General features: G+C 47.6%; 8 protein-coding genes across 8 annotated transcripts; 4 read left to right on the top strand and 4 right to left on the bottom strand.

The window, feature by feature from the left end:
- Window positions 1-414: 414 nt before the first annotated feature.
- On the top strand, window positions 415-1,677 carry BKA67DRAFT_542335 (uncharacterized protein; the record flags this gene model as incomplete). Its single annotated transcript, XM_046101094.1, has 1 exon — window positions 415-1,677. The coding sequence occupies one exon, from the start codon at window positions 415-417 to the stop codon at window positions 1,675-1,677; it is 1,263 nt and encodes a 420-aa protein (XP_045951306.1).
- Window positions 1,678-2,173: 496 nt separating this feature from the next.
- Window positions 2,174-3,118, bottom strand: BKA67DRAFT_527944 (PLC-like phosphodiesterase; the record flags this gene model as incomplete). The annotated part of the gene is made up of 1 exon (XM_046098913.1): window positions 2,174-3,118. The coding sequence occupies one exon, from the start codon at window positions 3,116-3,118 to the stop codon at window positions 2,174-2,176; it is 945 nt and encodes a 314-aa protein (XP_045951305.1).
- A 480-nt stretch (window positions 3,119-3,598) lies between these two features.
- On the bottom strand, window positions 3,599-5,389 carry BKA67DRAFT_665188 (cytochrome P450; the record flags this gene model as incomplete). The annotated part of the gene is made up of 5 exons (XM_046108517.1): window positions 3,599-3,730; window positions 3,801-4,121; window positions 4,201-4,434; window positions 4,495-4,564; window positions 4,617-5,389. 5 exons carry the CDS (start codon window positions 5,387-5,389, stop codon window positions 3,599-3,601), a joined length of 1,530 nt encoding a protein of 509 aa, XP_045951304.1.
- Window positions 5,390-10,986: 5,597 nt separating this feature from the next.
- Window positions 10,987-12,416, top strand: BKA67DRAFT_133723 (uncharacterized protein). The gene is made up of 3 exons (XM_046095022.1): window positions 10,987-11,270; window positions 11,324-12,135; window positions 12,216-12,416. The coding sequence occupies exons 1-3, from the start codon at window positions 11,230-11,232 to the stop codon at window positions 12,362-12,364; spliced, it is 1,002 nt and encodes a 333-aa protein (XP_045951303.1). The 5' UTR covers window positions 10,987-11,229; the 3' UTR covers window positions 12,365-12,416.
- Window positions 12,417-14,579: 2,163 nt separating this feature from the next.
- Window positions 14,580-16,002, top strand: BKA67DRAFT_671063 (uncharacterized protein). The gene is made up of 2 exons (XM_046108687.1): window positions 14,580-15,405; window positions 15,486-16,002. Exons 1-2 carry the CDS (start codon window positions 14,675-14,677, stop codon window positions 15,826-15,828), a joined length of 1,074 nt encoding a protein of 357 aa, XP_045951302.1. The 5' UTR covers window positions 14,580-14,674; the 3' UTR covers window positions 15,829-16,002.
- A 2,983-nt stretch (window positions 16,003-18,985) lies between these two features.
- Window positions 18,986-19,633, bottom strand: BKA67DRAFT_665185 (uncharacterized protein; the record flags this gene model as incomplete). The annotated part of the gene is made up of 2 exons (XM_046108516.1): window positions 18,986-19,160; window positions 19,236-19,633. 2 exons carry the CDS (start codon window positions 19,631-19,633, stop codon window positions 18,986-18,988), a joined length of 573 nt encoding a protein of 190 aa, XP_045951301.1.
- Window positions 19,634-20,204: 571 nt separating this feature from the next.
- Window positions 20,205-21,032, top strand: BKA67DRAFT_133615 (uncharacterized protein). Its single transcript, XM_046095021.1, has one exon. It carries the CDS (start codon window positions 20,297-20,299, stop codon window positions 21,008-21,010), a length of 714 nt encoding a protein of 237 aa, XP_045951300.1. The 5' UTR covers window positions 20,205-20,296; the 3' UTR covers window positions 21,011-21,032.
- Window positions 21,033-21,553: 521 nt separating this feature from the next.
- On the bottom strand, window positions 21,554-22,722 carry BKA67DRAFT_596144 (putative RNA methyltransferase; the record flags this gene model as incomplete). Its single annotated transcript, XM_046105262.1, has 3 exons — window positions 21,554-22,436; window positions 22,497-22,618; window positions 22,696-22,722. 3 exons carry the CDS (start codon window positions 22,720-22,722, stop codon window positions 21,554-21,556), a joined length of 1,032 nt encoding a protein of 343 aa, XP_045951299.1.
- Window positions 22,723-23,083: the final 361 nt, after the last annotated feature.

The following is a 23,083-nucleotide window of genomic DNA, read 5'->3' as shown; positions in this document are numbered from 1 at the left end:
TTGTCGCATGCGGCAACTGGGTTCAATAGTTATAGCTACCGCTGACCCCACAACAAGCTGGTGCTCATCTGGCAAGTCCACCACGATGCTGTATAGCAAACATTGCATTTTGGTCTTTACAGCCACTTTCTCGCGTCCTAGCCCTGTACTCGGCGAATACTTCGAATAAACACGTCAAGGAGGACTTAACCAGATGTTATAAAACAATGTACACCTTCAATTAAGTAATGGCCGGCAGAACACTGCCCGAGCACTGCCCGCTTGGCGTCAGTTTTTAGACCCGTACTTGCCACGGACCACGAGCTGACGAAATGGCGGAGTCAAGATCATTCACCTCGCTCAATAATCAATGACACGGCCATCTCAATTGCATTGACCCATACATTATCTCCCCAAGTTGCCGTCGGTGTGAATATGCCTCTAAAAGTTATCGTGGTCGGGGGTGGAATCGGAGGGCTCGCAGTGGCCGGGTTTCTGAGGGCTCAGCACGATGTCACAGTTCTCGAGCGCGGCCACTACGATTCGCAACCGGCAGACTATGGACTGTCGGTTGTCGCGAACGCTTTCGGTCTGCTACAAAAGGCCGGTGTCAAACTTGATAATCTGGACACGGTCGTGATGACTCACATCTGGGCTAGGAACTACAGGAATGAGGAGATCCGAACTATTAACTTCGACACCCGGTCGAGATTCGGTGGCGCGCCGTCCGTGCTGGCGAAGAGAGCGAAAATACAGGATGAGCTCGTCCGATTGGCAACAAGTTCGGAGTTTCCTGGAAAACCCGCCGTTATTCAACGGTCTGCCAAAGTGAATCAAGTGGATATTGATAGCGGCAAGGTGCTCCTAGAGGATGGCTCGACGCTGCATGGCGATCTCATAATTGGGGCCGATGGGATAAACTCTACAGTTCGGCCCGCCATACTGCGAAAGGATGGTACCTCCACAGAACCGCGAACTCATAATCTCATGCTCTTCATGACGAAGGTGTCGCTGGAATCTGTTCGGAATGATCCGGAGCTGCAGTTTCTTACCGAGCCGGCGAAGCAAGCAGGTCTTACCACGTGTTACCCACCCGAGGGTCCGCAGGCGAAACACCGTATGCTCATGTATCACGTATCTCCTCGAGAGCTGCAAGTTCTAGGGTATACAACGGAGAGGGAGTATGCTGAAAAGTTTGATGCGGCCAAGACCAGCATTATCAAAGACGTCCCCGTCTCGAGAGTTATCGATGAATTTGCACCAAACTTCCCTAAAAGCTTCGTCAATCTTTTCACTCATAGCAGCATCGATGCATGGAGAGTACGAGATGTACCGCCAATCGACAGTTGGTCTTCCGGCAAAGCCGTGCTCATAGGAGACGCAGCGCATGCTGTGACTCCTCATGCGGGACAGGGCTGCAATGTGACAATAGAGGACGCCGAAGCACTCGGATATGTGCTCAGAGACGTCGAATCTCCAGCTCAACTGCCACGGGCGCTCGAGATCTTTGTCAAGCTTCGGAAGGAACGTGCCGAGTATGTCGCTCGCCGCTCGCGGGAGCTGGGCAATATACAATCAGAGGAGGATAAGGTCCAAGGCCCGATTGGCCAAGAAGACTTTGCGAGAGTCATCTATGGCTATCAAGGTGCGGAAATTGCACTCAAGGGAGTGTCTGAGGAAGTGGAGCTGCCGAATTGAACAACACAAGAGGTATATCGGATCTCCATTATATTGATCGCGCTTCTCGCAAATGCTACCCAGAACTTGGAATCGCATCATCGTACTCTGTGGCTATAGGGCTCTAAGTGTTTAGTCCTAAATGTGGCCACCTACTTACCTTTGCGAGCTTTACGCTTGATCTGTTGATTGGCCTTGTCTTTGTCCATCATATTATGTATAACATACAGCAAAAACATTCTAGTGGCTGTTGGCCCTCCTTCACCCCGACTTGCTTCATCGCATATCAGACTGAGGTGCCGCTAGGCCACCTGGGAGCAGTGCTTGAGGTGTCCGAAGTCGTCGTTGGCAGTACGCACCAAAGTGATGTGTGGTCAAATGCCTCGACCAGGTTCTTTGAGCACAGTATTATAAGCCGCAGCATACCACCAAATGTTAGAATTTCCGATGAAGATAGGTCCGGTTCATCATATATTTCTGGTAAGGACTATTACTTGATATTTACCACTGCCCATGCTTAGCCCGACTCTTCCCAGAAGTTAGCCACTGCTTCGAGGTCATCTACATTGATCAGATCGGCACCTGCGTCCCACAAGATTCTCCACACGGCATTTCGCGTTCCAACTGGCCAACCGGGCTGGTCCCAGTACCTCACGGCAATCCCCTTGGCGTGGGCTGTTGCTATCTGGCTGTCTAAAAGCTCTGTTTGGGTGCTATTGAGCGCCTGATTCCTGACACTTCCGAATTGTGCAGAGAAAGCCGTGCTGGCAATCGGTGAGACATCCTTGGTAATGTTGCTAAAGGTTGTTCCCAGTGTGGGTAGCGGCGCATCCCAGAAGTAGTCTCTTGGTGAGACCCCTTGAACCTGATTCAGCGGCGTGTTACCAGTTCCGATCACGGTCACGGGGCCGCTCACAACGGCGGTGCCGTTGTAGGTAGTCAGATACCCTGCGTTGCGCAAGGGTGCGAGAGCCTTGATGACAGCGGGCCAGGTGGTGGCACCGTCGGTCTTAAGGTCCACAAAGAGGTAAAGGGTTTGCGACGACGATGTGTCGTAGACTCCATTCTTCGTCGCACCGCTGACGAATGAGCTGTTTGGGTTCTCATGGTGCAGCACGTCGAGGATGGGCTGCACGTAGAGAGAGTCAAAAGTGCGTGACTTGGTCAGCGCACTCTGCTCGTGTCCCACGTAGAGCGTCCCATCGTACAGCCAGACATCAGCTTCAATGCTGACAGCTCCGATGGCCAAGGCGCTGTAGAACGGCACAGGGCGCCAGTAATCATTGTGACTATGGACCGCCTTGGGGATAATGCCTTGGGTCAGCTGTGTTGGATACTGATATAAAGGGTTTGATCCGGCCTTGTCGAGGATTGATTGCAGCGACCCCGAAATTGGAATGTCGGACTGTGCTGCCACCAAAGGTGCTGCCACAGCATAGGCGCCAAGTAATTGAGACCACATATCGTATGTGATTTTGCAAAAGGCTGTCGCAATCTCGAGATATTGAGTTTGAACCAAGTGCATTGCAAAGCGCTCTCGTCGTGATGGTGGATTTATATTGCAGAGGAGGTCGGGTCCGACTTGTCCGAGTACATCATTGCAGGGATTATAGGTGTGGTCGGGATTACGAATTCAGCCAATTAGCCCATCCCACTTCTCCTGTCATAACCAATCACGGCTAGCACGTGTATAGACGAGCGACGAAATGTGCGGAATTCGCGTGCAAATCCTCTTGGGAAGCAAGGAATCCACCCAGCACGTGCTCAAAGGTTTTGATCATCTAGTTGCCAATGGTCAATAACTAGTTAAGTATAGTTCCATGCACGATGCAACTAAATACCCGCACCAGTTCTTCGAATCAATCTTAGCATACATCTCATCCCAATAAAACTCGCTCATTTAATACCACTGTATGTACAATTGAAAGCGTCAGGTTTGATATTACGCCTCAACTGAGACCTTCGGATCGTTCGTCACTTGAACATGGAAATTGTAGATGAACCAGGTTGCGGTCGACACCCTGTGCCAAGGTCTCTCCGGATTAAGAACTTGGAAATCAAACAATCTCAACAGCTTAACGAATATCAGCACACTGAAATATATGGACCAAAGCCAGGCTTGGTGCGTAGTGCGATAGACTTACCTCGACGAAGATTTTGTTCATCTCCATCCATGCCAGCGATTTACCAAGACACAGCCAACGCCCATAACCGAAATTGAGGTCAACCAACTTCAGACGTTTAGCCTTGGTGGCTTCATCACAGTCAATGAACCTTTCCGGCCGAAAGACGCCTACGTCCTGACCAAAAATCTCTTGATTCTTCATCATAGAAATGAAATTGATATAAATTTCCGTGTCCGCTGGAAGCTCCTTTCCACAGACAATGTCGCCCCCAACAGGCACCTTCTTTGCAAAGCCGGTAGTGAGGGGAGGAGCCATGCGCATGCCTTCGTTGACAACGGCCTGTGCGTAATATGTAAGATAAACCACAGAAAACTCGCACTCTAGGAGTCTGAAGTAGTGTATTTCAAATATCACATACCTGTAGATATGGAAGATTTCTAGCTTCCTCACTGCTGATCGGGCTTGATATGCGCCCTTCTTCAATGCCCTTTGCGATTTCTTCCTTGAGTTTGCTGTATATGCGAGGGCATGTTATCAAATACATGAAAACACCACGAATCGTGGAAATTGACGTCTCTGTACCGGCAGGCATGAGTAAAGCAAGATCCACCTCTGCCTCAGCTGGTGTAACGCCATGTTTGAGCCATACAGACTTGGAACTGTCAGTTTCTCGTCTTCCCTGTTAGATCGACAAAGTATTTCGTTAACCCACTAGTGTGTTATCTCCATCTTCCTCTACTTGGGGACTTGCAACCTTTTTCACGACGGCATCATGATAATACCTGCGAACCTGAGTCAGTATAGATTTCACATATCCTTATCGACCGTACTGACCCGAGCCATCCCTTCGTGGTGCTTGGACCAAAGAATCGGAGGAAGAGTGGAGAGAAGAACAGTGAACGCAAGAAAGGAACCGTCGCCGCAGCATGTATGGATGGAAACAGCCTGTCACCTGTGTCCAAGTAATTGAAGCGATCTTTCTCGGACGTTAGGTCGCCCCATGCTTCTCCTATAGCTGCGTGTGTGATCAAGTCGACCTGGAAGTATTGAAGGAGACGACTTAGATCAACGACAAACTGTCCTCCGCCCTGACGGACCTTTTCCTTCAGGACGTCTATCAGCACGAACAGCTGCATGTTCACTTTACCCTCAAGGTCCGTGAGCCCCTTTCCTGAGAACCCAAACGAGAGCTGCGCTTTGCGCTTATCGTGCTTTGCCGTGTCCATTTCGCTGAACAGACTGTGGGCGTATGGGTTTATCCTAGTGCTGCCATACCATTCACCCCGGCCATAAACCGAGCGTGCAGAATTGATACGCCAGATTGTTTCCGGGTCAGAAATCAATACGTCGTTTGGGCCTATGCGAACGATCTTTCCATACTCTTCTTGGACACTTACGATTACTTCATGTACACGCTTGCGTTTATAGACAATATAGTTCCATAGACTGGTAAGAGAAGCCAATGTCGGGCCGGGGATGTGGCTGAGACGATACCATTGAACGAAAGTTGAGAGAGTAACACCTAGAATGGCGATAATACCCCCGAGCACAATAAGAGAAGCTTCATCGAGCTTTTCGGATGAATTAAACACTTCAAGTAGTGTCATACTGGATAATGCTGTCGTGCTCGCAATCACAACAATTGGGCTAGAGATGGTCGAAGTACACAGGAACATGGAGTTTATAGGATTTAGCAGAATTCTTGGGTTATATAGGCAATAAAGGTCGAAAATCATTTGAACGATAATGGTAGAACGGCCAACACAAGGTCGGATGGGGTGTATTGGACCGACTATCGAAAGGCAAGGCTCTGTCCCAGATCTTAGATATTGCCGAAAACAACAATACTGGTATGGCTTTTTGCATAATTAATCATCAGTTGGTGTCACGTAGGATGAGTTTGAGTAGCTTAGCCATAGGCTGCTTGCCCTGTTTTAACCATGCGCTTTGCAGTCAGTGCATGACACAACATCTAAACGTCCTTTATTTTGAGGAGTCGTGGACTAATCATCAGGCGTATGACATGTGATACGGCATTATCAGTAGCACTTACAAGTGCAAGATATCATAGCAGACATGAAGGAGGTCTCACAAACTGTTGATCAACTGTCAACTAGTCTACCCCGCAATGGTACCGTACCCAGCTCTCATAAAGGGGGTGTCTTGGACGAAGTCCAGTCAAACAAGATAAAAGTTACGTTTCAACGAATTAGTCCACGATATTTTAGTCTCACCAAAAAGATAACGAAATCAAGACAAGCCCAGCTCTAGATCCAAGTTCAGACGTAGCGTCATCGACGAAGCATGTTACATATGGCCAGGAGGCCCAACTACGGTTTCTGTCGGGGCTTATGCAGCTGTGCGAACATGATTGGCTACTGCATATCACGACGTAAGTCCAATATTTGAACAGAGATGCCGTATCGCGTGTAGATATTATATCTAGCACGAGTGCCAAAAATTGGGGGGGAAGGGGGTGGGGGTTAGAATGTACCATGCCGCAAACAAGCCATCGAAAGAAATGTATGCCCCGGTCGTAATATCAGTGAGACAACATGTGATGGGTAGATCGGGAAGCCAAGATGGCTGTGCGCTCCTAGTACTATTGACGGGTAACGTGGATCCCAAACCTAGTATTTGGAGTCACATCGGCAGCTGATTGTTTATCGTTATATGAGCATTGGCATGACTTAAGATGTCAATAAACTCTCCCTGTCTGGGTAGTGGTGATTGGTCTTCCTAGTCCTTAAATAGCACCACTGATTTCAACGCAGACGACGGTAGCATCCACAAACTCGCTGGATCATGTCTTAGAATGAAGGGGAAGACTTATTTCCCATTCTCTTGCATTGATCTCAAAGAATGTTATGATGATTTCGTTTTTTGAGAAGTCGAGGGGAGCATGATTATGGATAGGTTTCTTAGAAATCAATATTTCCGCGTGTGTAGGTTTCAACCCATCTACAATTACTTCAGTCATATAATGACCAGCCAAGCACGGGTAGTGATGTAATAATTGGTAATGTTCCTGATCCGAGAACTTGAGACATAGCATAGCCACGAGTGACGTCAATGTATCACGGTCTGAGCCAATGAGTGCCGCGAAAGAGAAATCAGGGTCTTATTGCCGAATATAAGGATTGTTCGAGGTGCCACTAGGGAACTGGATCATATATTCAGCGAAATTTGAAGTTTGTGGACGCATATAATTCTGCGGCACTGGTCTCGTTGGCACGACACTTTCGCGATCTTTTGGCGGGGGCCGAAGCCAAGTTAATGATTGCTTTAGAACGAATCTTATGTATCTACCCATGTCCATACCAGGGTTGTCTTGCACAGCTTGCTTGCAGCAAAGTTTGATCTCCGCATAGCATTTGCGGACTTCTGCATCGGGCGCTGCCGTATTTTGGAGCGTACACTTATTCTTCCCTCATGCGGCAACAACACGGCTTCTGATTTATCAAAAGCGCCCTAGACTGCGCGGACCTCGAGGACCTTGCGTGTAGTGATTGCATATCAAAATCCAGGGCATTGACTGTTCAGATGTACTTGATACGAGGTTAGAGTTTGACTGCTGCTCGATTGCAGGCTTTCTTCTTCTTCTTCTTCTTTTCTTTTTCCGGTACACCGCCTAACGTAGGGTTTAGTGCAAGAAGGGGCATTTCGATGCGGAGAGGCTTTCGGCTTCGAACAACTATTTGATAGGAACCGCATAGGCAACATTCAATTCAGTGAATTGAAATTGAAAACGTCTCAGCGACCAGCGTAGATGAAGTTTTACCCAATAACGATTCTTAAAATAACACATCGTATTGCGTACCCGGGACCAAAAATGGTACTGAGGTCTTCTGATTTGTTATAGCATACGCGGGCGTACCAACCATGCATCATTGCGCTACGTGTCACCCAACACGAATTTGCTTATTATCTGGTGGTAGATGGAATTGGGGATAGTGTTGGGTTGTTAATAGACTTTTTACTGCTCCCGCAATGCGGAGCGATGAACACTAGTAATAACATAACGTTTATTGTATCAATTAAGCGACTGGCTTTTCGCTAAATATTGTCACAAAGCCAATCTAAGCCCCTGCACCTTTTTGACTGACTCATGCAAAGGGTATCACTGACGGATTGATCAGTAACTTGAGCAGATGGTTAATTTTTGCGTACGGATATGACGTAATTATCGTTCTAAGGACACTGCGGCATGCTTTCTCGCCTCCGCTCCAGGTAACCAATCGCGCGTTCCTTGGCTGGGACCAGCTCGGGGAACACAAAGAGAGCGTAGACAGTTGCGGACTGCGAATGGAGATACTAGAACACATCCTTGCCTCTTGGAAGGAGATGGATACGGACAAAATAGCAGTGGCTGTCTAGTCTTGGAAGACAGTTTCGAACAGTGACCAATCCCAAATCTGCTGAACGTCGAGAGAAACGAACTAGAAACACATATTGACCTTCGTAAACAGCCCCGACCTGACTTGAAGCGGCATAGGTTCCAGTAACGTCAGTCTTTCGCAGCTGCTCTCGTCCCGAGGGCCGCTCCTAGCTTCATCGTATGTTAGCGCAACGGGAGCAGGAAGGTTTGGGATGGAGAGTCTACTCCGCTATCGAGCGGCTCGGGATGGGAAATATAAATGGCATCAACGCAGGCCGTCTATTCCGAACTATTCCAAAAAGAGTCCGACTCGCTTAGAAGATGATAACAAGAACTTTACGGAGCATTTCCTCCTTTGTTGTAGATAGTCTCCCGACTCCCGGCATTCTTAGAAGCTTCGAGACTGATTCTACTGCCGCGATGTGCGGGATCAGATTTAATGAACAGACAACTGACAGGGGCTCAAATATAACACCACTTCGAGCTATGGCGACACGCCGCATTGCGCGATCCCGGGCCATCCCCTCCCACTGATCCGCCCAAATACCCCTTGCGCAAGTTGCCTGCTCGCTCGCTTCGGTCCGCAGCTTGCTTTAGATCTTGAAGTTTACCCTTGAGCTTGAGGGTCCTCGAAAAAACGTGCTGACAACCGATCGATGTTCAGATATATCATTCGACGTTGTGTTCAGACATCATCCTGGGTTGTGGACTGTGGTGGAAGATCCACCTGCACTAAATTTGGAAACCAGGTATGCCAGCACTACGATCCTTACAAAAATTTGCGCTACTAGTATGATCGGATGGGCGAAGGGGCGGAGTTGGTGACTATTTTTCCGCGTCGTTGTCAACACCAAAACCTGCGTTTCGCCTGTTCCTCTGGAAAGGCTATTGTCGGCGTCTTCGTAGAGAAGATTCTGTGCTAGGCCGCAAAGGGCGCTGGAGGAAAAGAAACATAAGGAAGAGGAAAAGCTCCGCTGAGCGGCTTGTAAACCCAAACCTTTTCTTTTTCTACCTCAGTAATGTCTAATTACCGGCCGGTTTTCCATCGGCGAGAACGCGGGCCGTATGAAAAGCCACGGAGTGGCGCTAACTCTGTTCATCCGCCGTAACTGTGGATATTTCGTGGAAATGCTTCTCAATTGCCAAGCTCATTAACTCTAACTCTAACTGTGCATTAGTAATGAGAGAATCCGGCTCAATAAGATACAGATGCTTATTAGGCAGGACTTTGCGTACGTAGCGACTATTACAAGGTTGATTTCTTTGTCCTTTTCATCTTTTTTACATATAGAGATTCGATACGAAATATGTTCATATTACCCGAGCTTTACATTGAGCCCGGCGTCGATCCGTGCTATCATGCATCTTGTTCATATCTATATTCCAGCATAATACGGCTATGCCTCAATACGTATTACAAGGTGAGATTCGAGATGAGAGTTCATCGGGCTAGGTCAGTGGCTACGGTGGGGGCACGGCAAAAGCAGGAGGTAAGACAAGCAGCCACTGTCACACAAGGTGTTCGACCAGGTCATGAAGAAATACTATCGGCATCCGGTGCGATCGTACGACAAAATTTTGAGTGGCAAACCTTGTATCAGTATGCAGAATTTGTCCCTCAACGTTTATGTGATAATTCTATTGGTTCAGAAAGTACTAAAGAATATTCAGTTGCCACGCCTCCCTTGAAGATGAGTATCGCAGCTATGCAAACATAACAAAGTGAAGATCTGGTAGGATTGCTGCTATTTTGCTTGAAAAAATGCATCGTAGGCTGTTAGACTAGAAATTTGCGTAAGGGTTTCTCTAACAGTTAACCTTTTCGCCATTAACGAAGAGGCTCCACTAGCTGATGTGCCAGTTACGTAATTCAGAAACTAAATCAAGGATATTGATTATGAATCCGATGTGTTAAAGTCGATTGTAAACTCCAATATGTTTAAGTTTCGCACCAATTGATGCTACACTGAACAATACCGCCATTCCAATTGCCATGAAAGCAGATACTAGGAAAATATACCGCACATCGTGATCAGAAACCCTGCCGAGAATATTTTGGAACCACGAAAGAATATTCAATGCGACAATTGGTAGTTTCGTGAGTGCCTTGAATAGACGTTTAGTTTATATCTAGCTAACGACCTACTTACCCCAATGCAATTATCACAAGAATAAATTGGCAACAGTATGGAACAGTAGCTACTGGCATATACTGTGTTAGGCAAAGTTGTCACACATTCTTGAACATCGACAGGTACCATTAGTACCAACATATTCTTTCAGAATTCTTTACCACACTGTTTTCCGTTTTCTTTTGCCGAGCTGATATTTTTATGGTCAGCATGAACTAAAAGCAACGCCGATAACGTCATTATGCGTTCCGCACTACACGAAATCTCCAGTGAAAACAAGCTGGACATACTAGGCATGCTGCTTACCATGTTGTATTACTTCACATTCAGGTCACTGAGACTCATTGATAATATCTCAGAACCGTCTGGTCATGATTCAACCGTACCCTGTCATGGCATAACAGTGTTACGAATTTGATCCACTCCATAACGAATTCACATGATAATTCCCCGTCCGGCACAGCTATCTTGCGAGATGTAGTGACACGGAGAAATAGTCAAGCATGATCCACATTCTTTGCAAAAGCGTCGCTTTGTTATGCAAATAAGCTCACACAGATATTTAACTTCAAGACTTATGCCAAGCGTTAACTATCCATGTGGCTCCAACAAGCCTCCGATACCTTATTCAATATAGCATCCGGTACATGTTATCTCATTGTGGTCATGGACAGGCTTAGAGCTTCTATGCTTTGATAATTCCCTATGGTTTGTAGTTAGAAACTCTTGGTATATCTTCGTAGCTACCTCCGGGATTTATAACAAACACCTAGTCAATGAGTTCAACAAGATGGTTTTCTTGCAATTTGACTCCGACAAATGGAACCAAACATAATACCAGGGCATGACGAAAAAGAAGCAAAGAACCCATACCTGCAGCAGTACGCAACTCGGCAAAGATTAAGAATAAACTTCTCATACCCTAGACCGATCGATTATGCAGCTTATCAACCTTACCAATCACTTAAGGAATCTTCAGCAAGCAACCTCAGTAACCCGTTGACATACAGAGCTCACGAAAACAACTACAGGGTGGATGGTCACGATGACAACCATTATAACGCCTCGGCGAATGAACTATGGGATAGCTTCTGGCCAGCGAAGACAGAAACAACCACCGCGGACAAGTCAACACAGGACAAATCGAAAAAAAACTATTTTCAGCCATCACCATCGAGGACAACTCGTGCAAAAACAGTATCAAAGCCCACTGTCAGAACAAATTCGTACCACCGTCATCCTGGTTCAACCCCACCACCAATCGGCATAAATGTCGCACCTCGAATCCCATCTATTTCACGACATTCCCAGTATCGTCCATTAAGAGGCAGCAAGTCTTTCACTAATACGAAGTCTGAGGTTTCAAACCTCATTGGATACTTGGCACCTACCACCCCTGAACTGGAGTCAGCTTCAACTTGGGAACAACCACGACCTGCCCCCATCCCAAAAGTCTTTAATACGCCGAAGCTACGTATGTCAGCATCAGCCCATGATATAAGAGAATGGGTATATCACGACAGCCAAGCGCTCTTAGGGTATATGCCCATCAATACAGACCAGATACAGCCAACTTCCTCACAAATGGAGCGCTTCATTTCGGTTTTCGACTCGGACTCAGATGCTGAATATATTGGGAACTATAATACATCAAAGCGTGGCACTCGTAACTTACGCGTCAAGAAGGATTACAAAGGTAGTGACACCAAACAGAAGGTTTCAAATCTTGTGGAAAAGGAGACTGCTACTCCAAGGTCGGAGAGCTCAGATCGTGCGAAGGGCGGCAAAATAGGTCGAGCATGGTATAAGTTGAAGCGGAAACTCTTGAATAAAGGTTCCGTTGGTACGTGACTTTTTAACAACGCTGCTACTAGTTTGTCGTTGACTATGAGATATCACGTTGGTGACATGATACACTTTTAGACACAGTCACATTAGTTCGGTCTCAAAAATCCTCAGTATCCCAGAACTCTTCGAATTATACCCCAATGGACATTAATATTGTGCAACATACATGGACTGGACTTAGGTTCATTATTTGGGAAATATTTCAATCCATGAGTGGTCACTGACATTCCAATACACGTGTATGGAACCACTGGACGAAAGTCTAACGCAAAGGCCATATATCGCCCTTGTGGGGTGGGGGGGGGGGGGGGGGGAGGAGAAAGCAGTAAATTTAAGAGTTCGGCAACGACAAACATTACTGGTGTTGTCATGAAATTCCATTCTCTTGACCTTTCAATTGTCTTTCGCAATCTTGATACTTCGGGTTCGAAAAGGGAAATGCGAACAATTCAGTTGATGACAAATCTAACTCTATCAGAAGATCAGGATTAGCCACGAAATGAATCCCGTTCCAATACAGTTTTTCTTAACTTACTGGGAACGTAATGAGCACATCATGGGCGCATGCTTGTACAACCCAACGTTGCTTAGGTCATTCTGCTATATCTCCGACAATTGGAGCATCGTGCCGGCCGAAGCTTTGACCACTCGATGAACACAAAACATTATATTTTTCCCAATGACGATTTCCTTTTCACTCCAACACCATGCCTTGACACTGCAAGAAATGGCTCTTCAGCCATACCTGAACCCAGTCTTATTAGCAGAAGGAGACAGACTCTTCATCACGGTGGAATGGTACTAGTTTCCATGAATTTGAACAGTATAAGCACTCGCTCAAGATTTGTGCAAAGGCGTATCACAGGATAGGCTGATATTTCTCTACCAGGGGTGTTGCAAAGAGTCGGATTTTCAAAGCAGCTACCAACAACCTATTTTGGAAAGTGAACCGGGTACCCTTGTTGTCTCCGATTGCTAAGGCCTCCAACCTGTATCAATGTAAATTGAATCTCTCATTCTCGAATTGACTTACCACAGTACAACAACAGAAAGTCTAATTCAGCCGTTGAACGTATCCCTTAAATTCCGTGGTTGAAAGTAACCTTCGAGAATACAAACCCGCGCATGGAATGTCTCATCCCTGCTCAAACCACTACAGCAAATGCTGCCTAGCGGGAAATTATGGCAACTGATCCGGGTTTTGTCAGCAGCCCTTATATCACCATAGGTTAACAAAGCTTATGGTCATGCGATGCTAGCACAATTAGTACACATGGCTTTCTTTTACGGTGACAGATATATCCACATTTGGGGCGTAGTAACATGTCACGTGAGGGTAGACTGAAGTACAGGGCTGCATCATCCAAATTATATTAATTTAATATGTTTCAGATGCTGTTCAAGTGCTCAACCGTGTTATCACAGATGTTGAGTGTCATGGCGACGTCGGCTTCAATACGAGCCTGAAGAGAAGGCGCTGCAGAGATACGCGCGTCATACATGGCGTTTTTCGTCTTCTTTCTCAATGGAACGGAGAAACACTTGTAATTCGCCACGATCTCTATATCGAGAATGTTTAAGATGATCTCTTAATAGCTTCTAAGCGTCGTACCGCACAAGCCAGACCAACTGACTCTTCCTATGATTGAGATAAACTCGAGAAATTCCACATCGAGAGTGAGAGCGCCAACCTCCGACGTACTAAATGATATCATATAAACGTATCTATCAGAATTGGGGCAATCACTCCCATCTATAATGACTGAACGAAACTACGCCGTGATTGCGAGGCAGTTCGGTCATGAAATCGAGACAGGCTGATGAATTCGGAAATTGTGGTGGGAATGCAAAAGCTCAGAACTTGCTGATGTGTTGTATCTGGGTGCCTCGTTACCACGGATAGTGCACGATCTGGCGCAGAAATGATATCTGTCATGGCTTGGTTAGTTCGCTTGATTGAATATCAGGTCACCTGCCAACACTGAAACAGAGACAAACAACCTCTCTACCTAACAATACGATTGTATCTATACGTACATCATCATTTTCATTAACACCGAGAAAAGTTCCGAAATGGTTTCGCATATCTGGACAATGCGTGGCTGAGCGCCTTGAAAGAAAGATGAAACATTGTAAACTCCCAGGTCTTTAACATTTCATATGATTTCTTTTGATTCTAAGCCTCATCCAAGCCGGCGCGGGGTCTTATTACTGTGCTGAGTGATTTCTTGTGCACTTCGTCTCTTTCCGGTAGTGAAGTTACTGAGCAAGTCTTGATCTTAGGAAAGCCAGCTGTTCCACACTTTCGATAGTCCTTCCCCTGATGAAGCCAATAGTCCACAAGACACGTTTCCAAGATCTTGCCTCTAAATACAGGCGTTCACCTGACCGAGCTATTGCTATGAGCCTGCCTAGGCCCGTCACTAATTATGTTACAAACTTGTTCCGACTAGGCTACTGCGGTCCATGAGCAGATCTACAAAGGTCTATCAAAGTTCCTTCAAACGATAGACTCAGACAATCAATATCGAAGCATGCAAAAGGGCAAGTTGCCCCGTCCGGAGGTGCCTGCTAATCAGTATGAACAAAAGGGCAACCTCTTGAATCACAGGCCATACAAAAAAAAGGGCCATCGATTCTCTGCTTTCAATGTACAATTCGATTTCGAAAGCTCGCTACCTGGATTGCCCCGCCACTTTGACTATGGCAACAATAGTGTAGTTCAGCGCGAAACTACAGTAAAGCCGTTGTGGAATGGCTTCAAGCCGGAAAGGATGAACAGGATACATCGAAAACCAAAGTCAAAGGCCTCATGCGCTCCTCAACTGCATGAGGAGCGTATTTCAGCTTCTCAGTACCACCCCGCCGAGTGCCAGACAGTAAACGGTAAAAGTGACGCAGTCAATGATCCGGAACTGGGACACGATTTGCCGTCGTCGTTGACCAAACCTTTACACTCAACCCTCGAACGAATGCCGGGTCGCACTGCAACCTCTTATTCCTTATTCCCTCGAGCGACGTCTCAGCCCATAGAAATACCACTTCCAGCCGCTTTACCGCCCATTGCCTTTTCTCAACAACCGGAATCGTTGCCACGCCCGTTGGGCGGGAGTAAGTCTTATTCCAATATTAGGTCGAAGCAGCCATCTCCTGTCCAACAAACTGTTTCTCCGTTGGCGCCGAATAAGGCGGTTGAAATATGGGAAAACCCGAGACCGGCTCCGGTTCCCATACTTGGTTCAGCGCACCAGTTGCGGGCTTCAAGGTCCGCACATGAAGTGAGGAACAAGCCCCCCAGCGTTCCAGCTTGCCCACAGAACCGATGCCTTCTATGCTGGATTCAAGCCCATCGCCGCCTCTGCAGACAGTGCCTTTTGTGTCTGTCTTTGAGGTCGACTCAGACACCGAGTATGGTGATTACCATAAGTTTACACAGAGCATCTCCCGTGGTCTGCGCAACAGAATTAGCCGTAGGAGATTCATCGACGAGGAAGATGGCAAGTACGACAGAGGAAGCATCGCTAGTGAGGACAGCGTCTCGAGTCTCAAACTAGATAACAACATCGACATTGGCAAGTCCAGCCAGAAGTACGAGACAGATAGTAGTGCTCTGGGACGTGTATGGTTGAAAAGCAAACGAAGAATGATCAAATCAATGGTTCTATTGGGTAATCGTTTCCAGTTTTGAATGCTACGCACCTCTGCGACTTTGGGCTTTGCCCATGGCCCAAAATCACACCAGGGACGAATATACTTTGTACACAGAAATATGAAGTCGCTGCTTTGAATTATTTGTACAGACCTTTTGGTATGTTTTATATGATGTTAGTAGATATTGGTATTCGGAGCGAATAGTATCAACATAGCCCTCCGCCCCCTTCGTGAACTTCTGCCGAGTTTTCGCCACTTAGAGCCTTTCGATTCCAAATGTCTGTTTTGTCGACGAAACATTTGTACCACCCGACTGCACTTTTTAACGGTGGTGACTAATTTGGTTGAGAGGACCTTAGCGCTGACTATTTCAATGATTAGTTAGGCTAAGAATGTGAAAACAAAATTGAGGATATATAGCCTCGAAAATCGTAATGTGGTTGAACGATTCAGGTCAAATACAGGACGGCAAGTATGTCAATTTCATGGAGATCTCATGGATTCCTGGCTCAGTTTCATACTTAGCATGTGGCATAATTTTGCACTTGTCCTACATGCTCGAATAGACGCACTGGAGTCGGGTGTGGTCGAAAGGAGTGCTTTACTAAGTTAGCTGCTAGGTCATCTAGCCTGACATCAGACACGTACTGCGTCGTCCTGGCTAGTCTAGATGCAATCCTGTTCATTTCCAGCCATTTGAAATGTCACGGCGGTTAGAATTATTAGTCATGGCATAATAGACTGGTATCATTGTCAGAATCCGCTACGCAGGAGTGCGTACTGGAGATTTCAAGACTTCAGCGCAACAACAAGTGAAATAGATGATCCTTACTACCATAATCCTTACAGAATGACGGTACAAATCCCCGTGACTACAAGTTTCATTAGAGCATTAGTCAAAATTTTGACGTCAACATCCGTGATAGAAGTTCGTGTCGGAAGCCTCTACGGTACCGTACGTGATGATTCGGCCTAGAATACAAATTCTTGCAAATCCCTTTCAATGATTTCGTCTCATTCATGAGAAAAACTTCAGTTTTCACTTGCCTACCGACTACGTTTTATCAAACCATGCCACTGCAGTGATTATTGAACAATGTTGTCTCTATTGCAAAGGTGATGTAGTCTTTTCCCAACAAGAACAGCGCTTCGCGGCTATTCATGGCGTACGTACAACGTTCAGTAGGTTCTCTCTGAGAGATATGAACCGTTGATCCGTGTTTATCGAGCGAAGTGATTATGTTCCCAACTTTGAAGTAATGGTCCGTACTTGAAGCCGAATTCTTATCTAATGGACGAGGGAGACGACTCCATTGTTACAAACATGATACTCAGCAAGTCTGAGTGTCAGCAAGACCTGCAAAACTTTCTATCTTTATGTTCCAATTTGCGGATAGTGATCGATGTTATCCTAAGCTTCGGATCATCCGTCGATCGGTTCATGGATTTCGGCTTACTTCAGTCTAGCCAGAAGCTCTTATCCACGGCGACGAAAAGGAGCATCCGCCACAACGTAGCACGACAGAAATCGCGAGGGATCTGATCATTGTGCAGAGATTAAACCTTATAATGTTATTCTTGACTACGGAAAGATGACCGATGCCAATTTCGTTGTCAAAGGTGTTCAGATCTCCGACTTGGAGGATGCAGTATTCCTCCCACCTGGCAAGAAGCTCAAGGGCTGCCTTTGTAGGAATCAGATGTGGAGAAGCCCAGAATCTGAGGCATGCGCCCAACAGGACACATGGTCTGACATCTTCTCCTTCGGGATTGTAGTCATCAACGTAATGCTCGATGATATGGTATTTCGCATGAACCATGATTAGTTGAATAGAGACGATGTTTGGTGGTAAATACTCTGGACACGTGGATCTTATTTTGGAGACGAGGACGGCATCAATGGTCTCCTTCAGCACATCGGAGAGGACAATGAATTTTTCTATTGTCTCCTCGCTCTCGCGAAGACCTTCGGTGCTGAGTCCGTTCAAGTAAGCCTTTTGCGATGTGGCGGTACGTGGACGTGGAACTCAGAGATTTGGTCACAAAGATAACTAATTTGGATCTGGGAGGAGGATCATAGCACGTGAGGCTCTTAGTCATTCTTGGGTTCTCTAGGCAGATTGAGATTAGAAGACAAGTAAGTGCGGTAGGATTTAAGTTCACACTCAAGCGCTGTCGGATCTCTTCCTATTCATATTAATTAGAACTTATTTTGTAAGCCAGAAATTCCTGCACAGAGTACATGCTTCTTTTACAAAGTTGGTGCAAGTTGACACAAAGCTAATCGCTGTTACATAGCTTCAGTCCACTTACTTTTTTTAATACTTAAAATATAAATCAATTAGAAACAGTTTCATGCAGTATGTTTCATTTTGAAAAAGTTATTTAAATTAACTGCCAGGCGAAGCCGCGGGTTCAGTATTCATACTCTCGGCCCTTGTATCAGACTGCATAAAATCTGCTTTATTCGTAACACGAATCCCAAAACTCAAAAAGGTAGAAGCTAGTAGGAGGCATGCTGCGACCATATATAGCAGACCTGACCACATGTCCCCCACTGTAATCCCACGTTTAAATGCAGTAACCATCGCCGGACCCGCCATCAGCGACCCGATACTCATCGCAAAGCCAATCAGGGTGTTGATGAAACCTACCTGTGAAGGCGTCCCCAAGGAGTTTGCTAGACTAAGCAGAGCGGAGAAGAAACCAGAACCCAAGGCTAGCACCGAGATGCCAGCAGCGAACACGCCTGCACTTGTGGCAAATGCCATGACTGTTAAGCCTACCGTCTAGCATAGCATGTTCCCTTGCACGATCCTCAAGGCCTCAAGATCTGGCGAAACACGCCGACTCAAAAGTTGGGATAGATATGGGAGTACGACAAGAAGGCAGACAAGGTTGATGCTCCCCTTAAGCGATACGAGTAAGCTGGCCTGTGCAATGCTCCACGAAAACCTTTAGGAAACGTATTGTATCATGAGCCTAATTGACGACATACCTATGTCCCCCATTAGGAAGATCGCAGTTATGCAAACCATACTTGGGCTTAAAAGCCTGTGCTCTCTCAAGTCCCCCCATCGCTGCCGACAAGATGTCAACCAGTCGGGGATTTTCGAGCTTTGGTCTAGGTCCGGCAGTTGCCGCGATGCACCATTGCCATTCGTGACAGGAGACACGCCCATCGTTTCGGATTGTCAGGGAGGTCTCGTCTCAGAAACGGAAGCCGCGGCCACTAAGCCGAAGACCTGGCAGCCAATTCCTGCCAATGAAGGGAGCCAAGGCGTCCGAGACATGAGAAATGCACTCAGCGGCGTAGCCAGAATCTCACCGATGAAAATAGCTGCGGCCAAGAGAAAATATATCGATGCGCTACCCAGTGTTAGCAACTCGTGTTTTGTGATCTGCCGATTAGCTTGGTCCCAGAAGGTTCCAACCACAACGTACCGTTGGCTCGCAGGAAAGGTATCAGTAATGATGGAATACGCCATAGATGTCGCAATACCTGGGCCGCTGCCAATCAACTGAAAGATGGGGGTGAGACAGATGGCTCTCAAGGGGACGAGACCGAGAATTTTACACCATGAAATCAATCGTATGAACGACTCTTCCAGCATAAGACCGGTCAGAGCTAGCAGGAGGACGGGCTTTGGGCCGATGCGATCGGCGGCCAATCCGTAAAGCAGAGCAAGGGCGATGCCTGGAAGTTGGTCGAAAGTGCCTTTCCAGCTGTTCAAGAGTGCCAATTCATTTTGCACCGGCGACGACTTGCAGACGGCATCATCCTCGTCTGTTTCGTGGCCGAAGAGTTGTTTGCAGATGAGGGACTCGTAAATTTTGAGCATTGGCCGTCGAAATTTGGTACCATTTACTGGTAATTTATCAAAATAAGCACAATGTGGAGAGGGACTCATGTCACTAGGAACGGTGTATACTCAAGGAGCAGTTGGGGTCTCTTTCTGTGAATGCCGAGGGAATATGAATGAGGGCGCGGTGTTGAAGCCACTATAACGCGACGACGCCACGGTGAAAGAAAAAAGAAAACATTTACAAGTTAACTTACCTAAATATAACAGTTTGAAGTCTCAAACTTACTTTGTCCAACGTCAATCAAGTCAGCAGTCGCCAAGATGTGAAATTTCACTTCTTTTTTCATCTTATGAACTCCGATTTTGCCACCCCCATGTATAGCGTTGGTAGTTCCGAGATTGCTTGGCGCCGAAGTTCTCGACATTCGTCTGACAAGACATCAACTACCTCTTACGCGCAATCGGAACAAACTGTGCCGCTCACAATGAATGCAATCGGAAACGCGAACTTCTAGCCTTTCTTGAGCTTCTTCTACTTGTTGTTTCAGCGCTGATTACGCCGCCGAGTCACTATGCCGAAGTAAACACCACTTCTTATTTTGGTCTCGTTACCCTAGGCATCCAGTCTATCCAGGATACATATATCATTCTTCTTTCCTCTCGGGGCGATTCAACCATCATCCATCACTTCCCCAGACCATGACTACATCTGACACAACTACACCTTTATTTCAAAAGACTGACAACAAAAACGCAAACATCTTCAATGTCGCCATGACCTTCTCCATCATTTCTACAACCAGTATGGACACCAGCAGCAGCAAAAATGATTCCTCGGCGAGTTTCAGCAACCCGTGGTACGATGGCACTTTCTACCCAGACTGCGACGTGAACGACTCCCTAGATTGCGAAGACACCGGGGCCGCGAGCCTGTGCCTGATGTGCGACCAAGAAGGCACCAAGCAGTGCGGCAGCTGCCATGAGGCGCGCTATTGCTCCCCGTCCTGCCAGACGGGCGACTGGGCATACACGACGAAGAGGGTATGTCCAGTGGCGGGCGACGGATACTTGAACGCGCGCAGGCTGGCCATGGAGCCGCAGGACTTCCGGGCGCACGACTTTCGGTCCGTCGTCAACTTCCTGCATGCGAAGATCCCGAAACAGTGCGTCGTTGACCCGGAGCGCTTCGTCCTGTGCCGGGATTGCGAGATGGTCCCCGCGGTCAAGGTCAACTGCGACGGCGACGTCGCGCGCTTCCGGCATTCTTGCCCGAGGGCGTCTCGGAGCTGCCGCGCTTCGAGTCCGTCGTGGTTCCTGCCTGCATGCCGGCCGTCATGCAGCAGCGCGTGTCGTGGGCTGCGCTGCTCGGCCTGTCGTGGGATGTCCGCCTGGCGCACAGCAACACGGACCTAAGCCCGGAAGACCGCACCAACGTCCACGCCAGACAGCTCGGTCCGCTACGTGAGGTGCTCAGGAGTTTTGGGCCGAGGCCGATTCCATTCTGCACTACCGATAACATGGGCACTGTCCCAATCATTCGTACAGACGGCGGTGCTATTCATCGCTCGCATGTCAACTGGCTGACGACCTACGTTGATAAGATCACCAAGAAACAAGGGGCGCGGCTGCATGAACTGTGCAGTATGATGGCGAGTGGGGTCAAAGTCACGGAGGCCTGGGGTGATTTGAGGTGAAACTGCTTAACATTCCTGAAGAAGAAGTATAAGGAGTCAGACAAACGAGTCGAGTCGCCATGGGTTCGAAGTACCGAGAATACTTTAAGGAATGGACGGACGGAAAAGTTGGAAGAACCATCCTGGGTCTAGTTGATTGGCCAGCTTTGATTGACTAAGGCCTAGTAACTAAATGCTTTAATTGGTGGGGGCTGCTTCATTAGATAGGACCTAGCCTTGGCCTGAATACAAACAACATCATGGGCGCCGTGTTTCTGGAAGCCTATCGGCCTTCCCACAAAGGTCGGAGTCCCGTCAGGCCGATGAATAGTGCTTCGCTCGTCCGAATGGTTCTGCTGCCCTGACCGGGCAAGATGTTGATCCAGTTGTCAAACAGCTCCTTCGTCTTGCCCCTGATGATGCCCATTTCCTGCAGCGCCGGGTCGTTCTCAGCCGCATACTCCAGCCCTCGCGGTCCGCCGAATACCACAATTAGATGATTGAATTTGAGCGATTCCTTCTTTTTGATTTGAGGGAAAGCGTCGAATATTGGTCTTCCACGCTCTGACGTGCCTATGCTGAGATCATAGCCTCCATCATATGCGCACTCCTCGAACACAGCGGCCAGAGATTTGCATCGCCGTATCGAATAGCCCCAGTAGAAACCACCTTCCGTCCTTGGTGCGTCTGGATGACAAGGTTCTGCGTGGTTGGGGTCGTTGTCGTCGAATTTAAGCGTGACTCGGGTGTTGGGCGGAATATCGTCCTTGATAGTGACCTTTCCTTCCTTTGAGCCGACGTCAACGACTGTACCCTTGCCTCCAGGGGCACCTTCTGAAGTGGTTACGCCTTCGCAGTAGGGCAGATAATCTGAAGGATTAGGGTGGTGGGGAACGTCTAAGCTTTCCAGCAGGCCGGCTTGCTTGAGGTTCGCGTGGAAGGGGACGAGTGCTCTCCGCATGAAGGGGGGGACCTCGACGTAGTTCAAGAGGTGCTCAATGTAGCCACAAGGGTCGATGTCGCCCATGTAGCTGTTTGGGTCGACGTTCTTGACCCGCTTGTCCATGGGGGAGTCATCAAAGATGACTACCTCGTCTACGCTGAAGACGGCCAACGAACGGGCAATCTGGTTGATGACAGCCGTGCGCTGATCATCACGCCGACATCTGTGTTGATGATTAGCAAAAAGACCCGTTGTGCCAAAGACAAGATGGAGGAGAGCATACGTGGAGAGAACGCTGCCAGGAACGGCTATGGATACTGTCCAGTCGCGACCACCCTTGGGCTGGAAGAATGCGCTGGGCTTGGAGGTGTCGACATAGTCGCCATCTCTCGAAGTCATGCGCCTCTGTGGTGGGGCAGTTAGCATAAATTGCAGGAAAAGTTGAAGACGAAAGGCCAGATGGGGCCACGGGGGAGACTCACCTTTGCTCTGTCCTGGTCGTATGACATTGTAACTGCTTTGTATGATACCTGAGCAGCTTGTTGGTTAGAATTGGGCGATTGTTCGCTGTGACAGCACGTTGGCGTACACTCCTGGACGCTGGGACCGATGAACTGCGATTTCCAAATTTTGGCGGAGTAAACAATTCTACCGGCCAAAAGGCTCGAGTGATGGACTTACCGCCTGCTGCATGCGGATCTCTTGCGGACCCGCAGATGTGGCATAGTGGAGAAGTGGGAAGTGAAAGTGTTGCAAGTCAAGTGGTGGAGGTGGAGCCGGAAGTGGAAGTGGACACCTGAGAGCTTTATCTGTCTTTATCAGCATGCGCCGCTAACGCTACTGTAAGTTAAGTCCCGTTCTCGTCCCGTC

The sequence above is a fragment of the Truncatella angustata genome, assembly GCF_020726525.1.
Source record: "Truncatella angustata strain MPI-SDFR-AT-0073 chromosome Unknown BKA67scaffold_13, whole genome shotgun sequence".
NCBI lineage: Eukaryota > Fungi > Ascomycota > Sordariomycetes > Amphisphaeriales > Sporocadaceae > Truncatella > Truncatella angustata.
The sequence above is the reverse complement of the archived record's forward strand: the minus strand, read 5'-3'. Positions and strand labels throughout refer to the sequence as shown.

What these genes read in the sequence shown, in the direction of transcription:
- BKA67DRAFT_133723 (XM_046095022.1), top strand. Translation starts at nt 11,230, where the DNA reads ATGCAGCTTATCAACCTTACCAATCACTTAAGGAATCTTCA. An exon ending in AATCACTTAAGGAATCTTCA is followed by an intron (nt 11,271 to 11,323) that starts GCAAGCAACCTC and finishes AAACAACTACAG; the next exon opens with GGTGGATGGTCACGATGACA. An exon ending in CTTGAATAAAGGTTCCGTTG is followed by an intron (nt 12,136 to 12,215) that starts GTACGTGACTTT and finishes ATACACTTTTAG; the next exon opens with ACACAGTCACATTAGTTCGG.
- BKA67DRAFT_671063 (XM_046108687.1), top strand. Translation starts at nt 14,675, where the DNA reads ATGCAAAAGGGCAAGTTGCCCCGTCCGGAGGTGCCTGCTAATCAGTAT. An exon ending in CACCAGTTGCGGGCTTCAAG is followed by an intron (nt 15,406 to 15,485) that starts GTCCGCACATGA and finishes GCTGGATTCAAG; the next exon opens with CCCATCGCCGCCTCTGCAGA.
- BKA67DRAFT_133615 (XM_046095021.1), top strand. Translation starts at nt 20,297, where the DNA reads ATGACTACATCTGACACAACTACACCTTTATTTCAAAAGACTGACAAC.